Source organism: Microcebus murinus, chromosome 21, assembly GCF_040939455.1.
Source record: "Microcebus murinus isolate Inina chromosome 21, M.murinus_Inina_mat1.0, whole genome shotgun sequence".
NCBI lineage: Eukaryota > Metazoa > Chordata > Mammalia > Primates > Cheirogaleidae > Microcebus > Microcebus murinus.
The window spans coordinates 24,434,880-24,447,352 of NC_134124.1; the positions used below are offsets into that span (position 1 = coordinate 24,434,880).

General features: G+C 52.2%; 1 protein-coding gene across 4 annotated transcripts in view; it reads right to left on the reverse strand.

The window, feature by feature from the left end:
- Positions 1 to 873: 873 nt before the first annotated feature.
- Positions 874 to 12,473, reverse strand: part of CCNJL (cyclin J like) — a 51,112-nt gene continuing 39,512 nt past the window's right edge. For 3 of the 4 annotated variants that reach the window (XM_012786350.2, XM_012786349.3, XM_075996254.1), the window contains 3 exons: positions 6,857 to 7,159; positions 4,561 to 4,720; positions 874 to 3,065 (listed from right to left, as the gene is read on the reverse strand). In XM_012786350.2, coding sequence (XP_012641804.1) covers positions 2,645 to 3,065; positions 4,561 to 4,720; positions 6,857 to 7,159 — 884 coding nt within the window. In that variant the 3' untranslated portion in view covers positions 874 to 2,644. The remainder of the gene's footprint in view (positions 3,066 to 4,560; positions 4,721 to 6,856; positions 7,160 to 12,473) is intronic. The other variant, XR_012914000.1, reaches the window with a different exon arrangement.

The window sequence follows — 12,473 nt, forward strand, 5'->3', positions numbered from 1 at the left end:
TAGGGACTCACTCTGTCACTCAGGCTGGAGTGCAGTGGTACAATCATAGCTCACTGCAGTCTCGAACTCCTGACTCAAGGGATCCTCTCACCTCAGCATCTCAAAGTAGCTAGGACCACAGGCCCACACCACTGCAGCGGGGTAGTTAAAAAAAAAATTTTGTTTTTCAGAGATGGGGTCTCACTATGTTGCCCAGGCTTCTCTCAAACTCCTGGCCTCAAGCAATCCTCTTGCCTTGGTGCTCCAAAGTGCTGGGATTACTGGTGTGAGCCAGTGTGCCCGGCCTAGATGTATTTTTTAGACATGATTAACATTTACAATCGGTTGACTTTAAGAAAAAGCGGATTACCCTCCATAATGTGGGTGGGCCCCATCTAATCAGTTAAAAGCCTTAACAGCAAAGATTAAGGTTTCCTGGAGAAGGAATTTGGTCTCAAGACTGTAACACAGAAATCATGCCTGAGCTCCCTGCCTGCTGGCCTGCCATGGCAATTTTGGACTCAACTGCAACATCAACTCTTACCTGAATTTCCAGCCTGCTGGGCATGCCCTACCAATTTTGGACTTGCCAGGCCTCGTAATCACATAAGGCGATTCCTTAAAATAAGTCTGTCTCTCTATACATCCTGTTGGTTTGTTTCTCTGGAGAACCCTGAGACAGTGGTGGAGCTGGGATGTCAAGCCTTATACACCCCTCTGCCCAGCCTCTGTGTCCCCAGGGAGCCCCAGCTCCAAGGGAACCAGCCTTGCTGGTGCCAACCCCATACACGCCCGGCACCTCTCATCACGAGACACCCACCAGGGCTGATCTGGAAGAGGGAGGGAGGGGCTGGCCTGAACAGGGATCCCCAGGAAGAGAGCAGAGAGACCAAGAGCAGGTGACATGTTTATTGCAGGATGCCTTTTTCTGGGGGCCATGCTGGCTGTGAGCTCTACTACGGGGCCCCTCACGAGCCCCAAGCCCCAGAACAGATACAATAACCTGGAATCCAAACTGGTTGCACATAAATAGGAGGAGGTTGGCAAAGGAAAAAGAAAAAAACAACAAACGAATGAGCAGTTTCCTATGCTCGTGTGACTGCGTGGTGGCTCCTTGTCCACGCCCAGTCTCTTCTCTCCTGTTTCCACACTGAGACTTCTGATCTGCTCTGAAAAAACCTTCACCAACTTCGGATCCGACTCAGCAGCGTGCTACTGCCTTCCTGGCAGCCTCCTGCCACCGTCTTCTAGACTGGCAAAAGATCCAAGAAAATCAAGATGGGTTCTTCTTAAAAAAAAAAACACAACAAAACAAAACAAAACAAATAAACATTGTTTCCATGGTCCTTTGCACCTCCCAGTTCTGATGGGTGAACAACGTGTCCCCTGACCCCAAACCAACCAAAAGAAAGAACATGCTGAGCACAAGCCATGAGTCAGAACAAAAACATATTGCACATGGTTACAAGAGTCTTCCTGAGATCCCTCTCGCTGCAGATCCCTAAATACTGTCTTTCCATCCAACCAATCACTTGCCTATCAACGGTGGTGTCATATATCGATGCACATCCCCCCGTTCCAAATCCGGGTGGCATTAAGCAGACATTCCACATCATTATCCTTCACTCTCAAGCCAAACTCAGAGCTGAGGCTGGGCGTAACCTCACGCACTGCAAGCACGTGGCAGAGGGAGGTGAGGATTGTTTCAATCCTTTGTCTCCTTTTCAACAAGCTTCCCCCCTCCTTGGGTAGTTCCCGAAGTTCTACGGGTGAACACAGCATCCAAGATGTGGAATCTTCTGGAACCAAGAGCTGGGAAAGTGGTTCTCCCCAACCATATGCTTTTGAGAAAAGGGAATTCTGTTGTTCCCTGCAGGTCCGCCACAAGCTGGGCTGAAACTCAGCAGCCCTCACGTGGGATGGGCAGTGTTGCCATGACATTTGCTTTTTTCTCTTAAGGAATTTTCAAGTATCACAAAAATCCCTGATGCAGTATGTAAACAAGACGCCTTACTGAACAGAAAGCTAGATCACTTCGGGAAGCAGCAGCACGTGAAATATCTAAAAGGCAGGGAAAAAGGTTTTAGGTTCGACAACAAAGGCAAGAGAGCCAGCCGCCCTGCTGAGACTTGCAAGGGCAACGCTCAGGCATAAACAAGCACGCTGGCCCCTCTCTAGGAGCCAGGGAAAGAAAAGCACCTGATTGATACCCATCTCCCGGGGGTCCTGAGAACACACCAGGCTGCCCCTCCTTCGTCAGTGGTGTAGCTGCCATCGGCGAAGAGTGAAAAAGTCTTTGATGCCAAAAACCAGACACGCATGTGGACTAGTGGCTTGCGTCCAGCTCCCAGGCTCCTGGCCTCTTACTGAGTCCTTCTTGATGCATTGGGCCCCTGCTCGAGGGGACGGCCACGGAGCCATCCCTCTGTGCCCCGGCCACACGTGGAAGACGTCTTTCGGAGGAATGCTCTCAGCTCTGAGGTATGTCACTGAATGTTTCGCTCTGGGTCAGTTTTATTCAAAAGGAGTATGAGCCCTTCACGTTCACTGGCAATGAGGCTCTCTGGGAATGGCCTCCCAGAGCCTCACTCGGCTGAGCTCTCATCGTCAATGTCCTCCTCCTCTGCCCGGGTCTCCAAGGCTTCCCTTCTGGTCCAGAGGTGGCCTATCTGTCAAAACAGCCCGTGGGGAACAGGTGGCTCCCACTGAAGTAGCTGCTTCCGTAGGTGGTGGCGAGGCAGTGCCTGGGCTCGGCTGCAATGGCCATCTGCATGCTCAGGGACACGGGGACGGGCACAGGACACACATCCAGGGGTTGGAGGGTGGGGTATGGGGTGTGGAGAGATGAGCCTGTGCCCCCCGAGAGCAGGCTCCCCGAACGGTGGGCCTGCAGCGAGTCCCGATAGGCCAGGCATAGGTCCTGCACGGGGGTCTGGAACTGAGCCAGGGTGGTCGCCGGCTGGCCGAGGGCAGGGTAGGCGGGTGGCTGGAAGAGCACTTGGGTGGGCGTGGGGGGCGTGCCAGGCACCATCGCCAAGGCCTGGCTCTTGACTGCGACGGCGTCCTTGAGGACGTTGTCATATGCCCTGAAATCAGGAAAAGGCCTGGATGAGACTTGGAGGTCAAAGGCCACCAGACACTTGCATGCGCCTCTACCTGCCTTGCTCAGTGGGGTCTGAAGAGATGCCCTGTAGCCACCAGGCCTTGCCCAGGCTGCCCTCGCCTCCTGCAGCACAGGCCCAGCTGTTCTCAGACTAGACCCAGGCACGGAGGTCCTCTTCCGACCCCTCGAAACTAGACTAGCTGTCCCCGCAGCCCTACACTGCCCTGTCTCAGCAGTCAACACCTACGAGGGTCACTTCCGGTCACTACCTGGCTTCCAGGGAGGATGCTATCCACTTTTTTTTTGAGACAGAGTCTCGCTTTGTTGCCCAGGCTAGAGTGAGAGCCGTGGCGTCAGCCTAGCTCACAGCAACCTCTAACTCCTGGGCTCAAGCGATCCTCCTGCCTCAGCCTCCCAAGTAGCTGGGACTACAGGCATGCGCCACCATGCCCAGCTAATGTTTTCTATATATATTAGTTGGCCAGCTAATTTCTTTCTATTTATACTAGAGACGGGGTCTCGCTCTTGCTCAGGCTGGTTTCGAACTCCTGACCTCGAGCAATCCGCCTGCCTGGGCCTCCCAGAGAGCTAGGATTACTGGCGTGAGCCACCACACCAGGCCAAAAGCACCAATCTTAAAACAAGGCCACCAGTTAAGGGAGCAGGACTGACATTTCTAAGAAAAGAGACAAAGGCAGCCACCAGCAAGGCTGCCCACCTTGGGGAGCGGTGAGGAGGCTTTTGCTTGCCCCTCACGGCCCCCGGGTCGGTCAGGCCAGCACCCGGGACATGCTGCCACCTGTGGGTAAAAGAGGAGAGGCCCTGTCCCGTCCACCCTCCTCCCTGCAGTCACCATGAAGCTCTTTTGCCTCCAATGTCACTTTCCCGGTGTTGGGTGCATGATGCCTTTCATTAAGCATCTTTTCTGCCTCACGAACAATTTCTCCCCAAGATCCCAGGGAGGACGCCTGCAAGGAGGCTGTGGCTCTTCTCTGAAGTCAGTCTGGGCTCAGCTGGCTAAGCTGAGGTCAATTTTGTGGCCATGTTTGAGAAAAGTAGCTTATAATCAGAGTCCGTCAATGTGATTATCCACCAGATTACACTGGGACTCAGATCAAAGAGCCCAGGCATTTATTTATATTTAATATTTTTTAAATATTTCTTTGTCGTTTTTTTTCTTTTTCCAAAATTGCAATCAGTTCTCTCAAAGAGCCCAGAGATTTAAAGGAGATATACACAGTCCTCTGCTTCCTGGCTCGCTGACCTTAAAGATGCAAACCCAAAGCTACCCAAGACAGAAAGAGCTGACTTCCCCACTTCTATGAGGAGTCACCACGGCCGGCTTTGCATGAGACACTTAAGCTGGGGCAACCGTCACAAGCTCCTGACTTAGGAAATCGCTTGTCAACCTGAGGCAGGCCTTGAGAGCAAATGGAGCCCAGTATTTCAGAAACACCGAGTTCAGGAGAGGAACTTACACTAGCAGGATTTCGATACATGTGCTGAGATGTTCCAGGGAGTAGTTAGAGATCCTCTGCAGGTCTCTGGTCCAGTAGGGAGAAAGCTGCAGGCAAATCCTGGAGGCCCCGACGCAGGCTGCGGCCACCACAGAAGGCTGGAATTTGTAGAATATATGATCTAAGAGAGAATGACACAGGGGGTCAGCAGCAAAAAGCCCCTCCTTGGAGTCCCCTGCCCACTCTGAGAATCGGAGGGCAAATGAATTGGTTCAAAGGCTGTTAATTACTGCCCTATACATAGGCTGAAAAATGAGAAACTGTGAAGTTCCATTTTTTTTTTTTCCTTTTTTGAGACAGAGTCTCACTCTGTTGCCCTGGCATCAGCCTAGCTCACAGCAACCTCAAACTCCTGGGCTCAAGCAATCCTGCTGCCTCAGCCTCCCGAGTAGCTGGGACTACAGGCATGCGCCACCATGCCCGGCTGATTTTTTCTATGTGCATTAGTTGGCCAATTAATTTCTTTCTATTTATACTAGAGACGGGGTCTCGTTCTTGCTCAGGCTGGTTTCGAACTCCTGACCATGAGCAATCCCGCCCGCCTCGGCCTCCCGGAGTGCTACGATTACAGGCATGAGCCACCATACCTGGCCTGAAGTTCCATTTTTGAACCTTAAACACCTTGGCTCTCAGTGTGGGATTGCTGATGTCTGCCTAGAGAGGTGACTTTCAAAATATTGTCCACAGCTCCCAGAGGGCCGCAAGGGGGTTTGTTGATGTTCTACAAACAAAACTGCAAAACATTTGTCTTTTCTTTGGCTGTTAGGGGTGAATGACACACGATTTCAAAGGCTTCCGTTCTGGTGTATGACTAAATTAATGATAACAATGCCTGGCCCACAGTAGCGCTGGAAATCTGTTGAATAAATGGCTTTAAGAGCTTGATGATCATAACTGAAACTGGCACTTTACTCGGGACATTAATGTCCTACTAAGACATCTGGCCACGTGGCAAAGTAGGTACCATTTACGTGCAAAGGAAAACAGTTGAAATTCCTGCAGTTTTCATGAAGGCCACTCGGTTTTCAATGCATTATTATGTTGTCTTACATAATTGTTCATGATTTTCAATGACTCCGACTTCTGCCTTTTAAAGCATCAGTCAGGCTGGTATTAGGGTTCCAGAACAGTCACCGAGTCAGATCCTCCCCAGGTTCAAATCCTAGCAATGGCCTTGGGGAAGTTACTCACCTCTTAAGCACCAACTCCCCCCCATTTGTAAAATGGGAGTAATAAAAATGATTTTGTGTGGGGTCACTGGGAGGGTCAGATGAGATAACGTGCCCAAAGCACTCAAGCAAGCTGCCCGGTGCACAGCACGTGTCCGGCTAATGCTTCGCATGGCAGCCACTGATGTTGACGCTCCCCACCACTGTGCTTGTGGTAGGTTACAGGGGGTCGTATCAGCAGATTTCTGATGCACTATTTTACCTAACACCTAAATTTTAAGACACTGGTCAGAATGAGTTTCAAGTAAGAGTCTCCAAATAGGATAACTTTTATTGCTAAAACAGACGGAGGTCGGGTGCAGTGGCTCACGCCTATAATCCTAGCTCTCTGGGAGGCCAAGGCGGGCGGATTGCTCAAGGTCAGGAGTTCGAGACCAGCCTGAGCAAGAGCGAGACCCCATCTCTACTACAAATAGTAAGAAATTAATTGGCCAACTAATATATATAGAAAAAAATTAGCCAGGCATGGTGGCGCATGCCTGTAGTCCCAGCTACTCGGGAGGCTGAGGCAGGAGGATTGCTTGAGCCCAGGAGATTGAGGTTGCTGTGAGCTAGGCTGACGCCATGGCACTCACTCTAGCCTGGGCAACAAAGCAAGACTCTGTCTCAAAAAGTAAAATAAAATAAAATAAAAAAATAAAACAGACGGAAACGGAAACACAGTTCCCTAACCTCATCCTATCTGTATGACGACTGGTCTTTGGGACTGACCTACCTGCAAATCTGTACTATTGAAATCAACTGCAGTGTTCGGTTGACCACAAAAAAAATGCCCAGGTGGTCTGCAGGTCTGCAGGGTACCAGCTCCCTGCATGTAAGCTGCTCTTGCTCTTCTATGTGTCATTGGTACCACACTGGGTTCATCCTCACCCCTTCTTTGCTCATCCCTTGCAAAGTAGGAGTGGTCTGGGTGCACAGGCCTAGTCAATAAGAAGACCACCCCCTACCCCGCCCCCGAGACAGATGTGCCCCTCAGAGCCACCTGACCCCAGCTGCTGTGCTGAAGGGGAAGGGTGAGAGGTCATCACCTTGCAGGGTGACCTCCAGGAAGTAGTGGGCGTACTCCTTGAGGCACTCTTTGGTCTTGCGGGGGCAGGTGGTGGGCCAGGCGTGGCAGTGGTGGTCCTTCTGGCTGACGGAGGCCAAGAGGTAGTAGTCCAGGAAGTGGGCGGGCGTGGGCAGGCAGAGGTTCCAGCTGAAGGCCTCCAGCAGCAGCAGCTCTGTGCTCAGCAGCTCCTTCTTGGTGAGGGTGACGTTCTGGCTGCTCAGGATCCTCGTGCTGTTTATCTGCTCCAACTTGGGCACGCGGTCTTCCCTATCCTCGAACTTGCCTGTGCGGGGCGAAGCGGGAGCAGAGGTTACTGGAAGGCACTTACCTGTACCCAGGGAGCTACAGGCCCACCTTACGGCGCCTGGAAAGTGCCGGCAGAGAGGACAGAAGGCAGAAAGGCTGGGCTGCGAGCACATATCGTGCGCCTGTCAAACCTGGGCTCGAACCCCCAAGCCGTCACTGCCAGCTGTGTGACCACAGCCAGGTGTCCCAACCTCCCTATGGCTCAGCTTCCTCATCTGCAACGTGCAACCTATACTTCATGGGGCTTTTGTTAGATTTAAGGGGAAAACACACACCCAAGGCTCCGGCCAGTGGCCGGGACGCAGAAGGCAGGTGACAGCAGTCAGCAAAGGCACTCACCGGCTGGAGAATGAGGTGCCCCCACGCCCCTCCATCTGGCCCTCACCAACCCAACCTCAGATTTGACCTTGCACATCTGACCCTGTCCCTCCAGACGTGGAAAAGCCCCTCACTGGCTCTCCCCCATCCTTGGTATTCAGTTCAAACTCTGAAAAATGGGATCTTAGTTTGGGTCCCTTTGAAACAATTTGCTTGGAAGGTGAGCCCAGGAAAAATCAGTAGGTGGAGAGGAAAACAGGAAAGGGAAGGCAGCCCAAAAGGGCACATGAGCAAGTCACCACTGTGGACAACTGCAGCTTAATCCTACCGAGGAAGGCATATAAGACAGCCTTTGGGTTATCCCACCCCAGGGGCAAGGAAAAGAGGTGTTTACACGTCACCCCCAGTAGTCACCAGTTGTGGATTGCTCTCAGGGGACAAAAGGGCTCCTCGTGCACTGGGCTGGGGTACATGGCAGCCCCCACTGTGTGAGGCTCTGGGGCACGGGGCTTCACCTCTGCAGCCGCGACACTGTTCGCAGCCTGGCCGTGGACTCCATCACTGGCAGATCTTGCCTAGAAACCCTCATTACGCAGCCCCTGCCTGGGACACCCTTTCTCGCCCCCTCTTCCCTCAGCCAACGTTTTATGCCCTTTACCTCCGGAGTCCCTGCCTCTTGGAAGCTTTCCCCGCCCCCAGTCCCCGAGTACTGTTCCGCTCCCACATCACGTGGTGAGAGCCCCTGGCCTGGCCTGGTCACCTGTGATCCCAAGCCCAGCTCCGTGCGGTCAGGAGCTGCTGCCGGGCGAGTGACAGAAGAGGCAGCGGGGTGGCCTGGCTGACCTCGAAGCACGTGTCAGTGGCAACGCCGGCATCAACAAAGAAAGCATGCACGCACCTGCTCACAGCTGCGAGAGCCTCTGACCCAGTTCCCACCAGCCTCGCACGCTGCTGCCCGGGGGAGATAAGGAAGTAACCAGCGCAGGCCGCAGTGGATACCGCGCGTTCCCGAGTGAGGCCTCAAAAGACATCACGGGGCCGAGCGCTGTGGCTCACGCCTGTAATCCTAGCTCTTGGGAGGCCGAGGCGGACGGATTGCTCAAGGTCAGGAGTTCAAAACCAGCCTGAGCAAGAGCGAGACCCCGTCTCTACTATAAATAGAAAGAAATTAATTGGCCAACTAATATATATATATAAAATTAGCCGGGCGTGGTGGCGCATGCCTGTAGTCCCAGCTACTTGGGAGGCTGAGGCAGCAGGATTGCTTGAGCCCAGGAGTTTGAGGTTGCTGTGAGCTAGGCTGACGCCACGGCACTCACTCTAGCCTGGGCAACAAAGCGAGACTCTGTCTCAAAAAAAAAAAAAAAAAAAAGACATCACGGGGAAATGAAACCCCGAGTCCGGGCGGGCCAGGGCCTCAGCGTGCCTGGCAACAGCCTGCTTGGTGGGTAAAGACGGCGTGACGTGAGCTCTGGTCGTTCATGGGGAGGAGTTGAGCGCATGGATGAGGACAAATAGCACGGCGAAGCGCAGAGACCCTGCCAGTCCCGTCCTGCACACCCACAGCAGCCCCATGCTCCATCCCCTCCACCTCTGCAGTACACACCTTCTCCCGTCTTGCACACACAGGCAACTGAGGCAGGCCAATGCAAGGTCAAAGCTGCCCAAGGTAGGAAGAGCCTCTTCTATAGCTGGAAATCCCAGGAGAGAGGCCTGGCTGGATCAGGCCCTGCTGGCCTCTGCAGCCCCTCACCCAACACTCCCTCTCCAAGCACAGCGTCCAGCCGCGTGGAACTCGGATCCTCCCCCACCCCACCATCCGTGTCCTCCAGAGCCCAGTCCAGAGACCCCCAGATGTCCTCGAGGCACTTCGCACATTCAGATCACCTGCTTAATACCAAGTATTCATACTGATGTCCAGCACCTGACTCTAAGCCCCCTGAGGGCAGGAACCGGGGCCAACCCATTCGCTGCTGTGCCACCTGTTCCCAGCGCAGTGCCTGGCACTCGGTAAGTGCCCAATGAGTATTTACTGAATGAATGAATGGTACTCTCTGGACAGAGGGATGGTAGGCCATTTGAAATTTTCTCTGATGATCTCTGCATGATCTTATATCCCCTACTTTTTCCTCCAGGGATTATGTATTCTTGGTACAACTTAAAAAGGAAAAAAAATTTATTTTATCTTTGCAAAGTTGCCCAGGTTTCCCTGAACATCGTGCTGAACGGAGCCAACCTTGGTCACGCGCCCTCAATAGCTCTCTTGTCCTCCACGGAGCGGAAGGTGGCGAGGGGGCAGTGCCACATACAGGGAGTGGCACTAAGACCCTCGCACAGCACTGCCGGCAGCCTGCAGGCTACTATAGCTGCAGATGCGCTCAATCAGATTAGTTTCCTCCTCCCCTCCCTGCTTTTCAAGCCTTTCAGAGCTCTGCGGCCAGGCCCGAGAGGATTATCCTCCAATGGAAGGCGCCACGGATTACTGGGGAATCTGACTTCACCTGCTCCCTCTGCCTCCTGGGGGACCCGCCACACTGCAGACCCGAGCCAAGCAGGGCTGGGTCTGAATGCTCCAGAGTTTGCTCTGGACCTAACAGCATGCAACTCCACAGGCTGTTTCTCTTCCAGGAATACGCCCATGTGAAGGTGAAAGGGTCCCGCAGAACGGAAGGAGCTTCACAAATGCCCACCACACGCTGGATCCTCAAAGGAACCTTCCAGGCGGTTCCCGTACAATCTCCAGAGGCTCAGAGAAAAAGCCGATGGGAGAACTCAGCTTCCCCACCCAGAAGCGGACTTCAGAGGCCCTGCTCTTCCAGCCCAGCTTAGCGACTCCTCCCCAGCACAATACATTTCGCAGCCAGACAAGAGTTTATGAGCTTCCTGGTGTTGCACGTGCCTGGCAGACATTTCCTCCCCTCCTCCCACGATTGTGAGCGGGGCGGTCCCTTGTCCCCAGAGCCGGCTGCCCCCACCGAGCCTCGTTACTCAGCTGCTTCCTCCTTATCGCCAAACTGCAGACAACAGATGCCCAGAAGTCTTCAGCCGGCTCCCCCGGGAGAGGCCGGGAACAGAAGTCCGAGTCTTTCCAAGTCAGACAATGGCCACAGACTCTCCTCCACTCCTTTGATGCACTTTTTATTTTGAAAATTTTTCAAATCCACAGAAAAGATGAAAGAATAGAACAATGAACACATAACAGCCCTTCACCGATTGCTGACACCGAGTCACGTTTGCTTTGTTTGCATGTTGCATATAAATATTGGTGTTGCCGGACCATTTCTAGTTCGGTTGCAGACGTGACATGCCACCAGCATTTCAGCATGCATTTCTGAGGTCATTTTCTTATTAATCATAATGCTATTAGCAATTTTTTTTGAAGTAGTTAATATTTTCATTTCTTGGCGCACAATAAAATAGAAGTTTAATTCACTTGCCAAAGACCACAGCTAGTTAGTTGCAAAGCTGAGAATTCAAATTCAGTTAGTCTGGCTCCAGAGTTCATTAGCTTTAACATCTCTGCAGATGTTATTTGTCATGTACAACACTACTTAAATGATCCTTTCAAATATCCATCTCCCTGCAGGGCATGGTGGCTCAAGCCTGTAATCCTAGCACTCAGGGAGGCCCAGGCAGGCGGATCACTCAAGGTCATGAGTTCGAAACCAGCCTGAGCAAGATCGAGACCCAGTCTCTACTATAAATAGAAAGAAATTAATTGGCCAACTAAAAATATATAGAAAAAATTAGCCTGGCATGGTGGTGCATGCCTGTAGTCCCAGCTACTTGGGAGGCTGAGGCAGTAGGATCGCTTGAGCCCAGGAGTTTGAGGTTGCTGTGCGCTAGGGTGATGGCATGACACTCACTCTAGCCTGGGTAACAAAGCAAGACTCTGTCTCAAAAAAATAAAAATAAAGAGTTATATACAGCATCAATTTGTCCCAGTAGTCCCAGTAATAGCGATGCTATGTTTGATCACTTGATTAATGTCGAAACACCAGATCTCTCCATTTTAAAGCCAGCACTGTGAAATTAATAAGTAACCTGCAAGGCTTGAGACTATGTGAATATCCTCTTTCTCAACAACCTTTAACTCCATGGCCTGGAATCCATGGATGATCCTTTCCTAAATAAATTATTACACTGGGAAAACAAGATCTAAAAATCCTATCATTCCATCTACATTTCTCTTTTTATTTCCCCATATCATCTGATGCTCAGGAATACATTCTTATTTTTTATTTTATTTTTATTTATTTATTTTTTGAGACACAGTCTCACTCTGTTGCCTGGGCCAGAGTGCCGTGGCGTCAGCCTAGCTCACAGCAACCTCCAACTCCTGGGCTCAAGCAATCCTTCTGCCTCAGCCTCCCGAGTAGCTGGGACTACAGGCATGCGCCACCATGCCAGGCTAATTTTTTCTATATATTTTTAGTTGGTCAATTAATTTCTTTCTATTTTTAGTAGAGACGGGGGTCTCGCTCTTGCTCAGGCTGGTTTCGAACTCCCGGCCTTGAGCGATTCACCCTCCTCGGCCTTCCAGAGTGCTAACATTACAGGCGTGAGCCACCGCGCCCGGCGAGGGCAGGGAGCTTTGACATCTGGTTCTCTGCTGCATGTCAAGACCGAGGCATAGTGGGCATCGGACATGCTGGCAGGCCCTGTGCCACACCTCGCTTTACCGCAGGATGTGGGGGGAGGATGGCAGGCCCTGGACTGCGCTTGTTATGCCCTTAGATGCTCCCTCACTTCATTCTGGTAACAACCCTGGGAGGGCGGGGGTGTTTGTCACATGGAAACAGACGCTCAGAAAGGTTAAGTGAGTTGCTGGCGATCACCCAGCTGGTAAGGCACAAAGCAAAGGTAGGAAGCCTGGCTGTCTGCTCCACGAGGCTGGGCACACACCTGTCCTGCAGGACACTGTAGATCCCGTTCACCTGACACAGCCCCTGCCATAAAGTAAGCAATAGCTT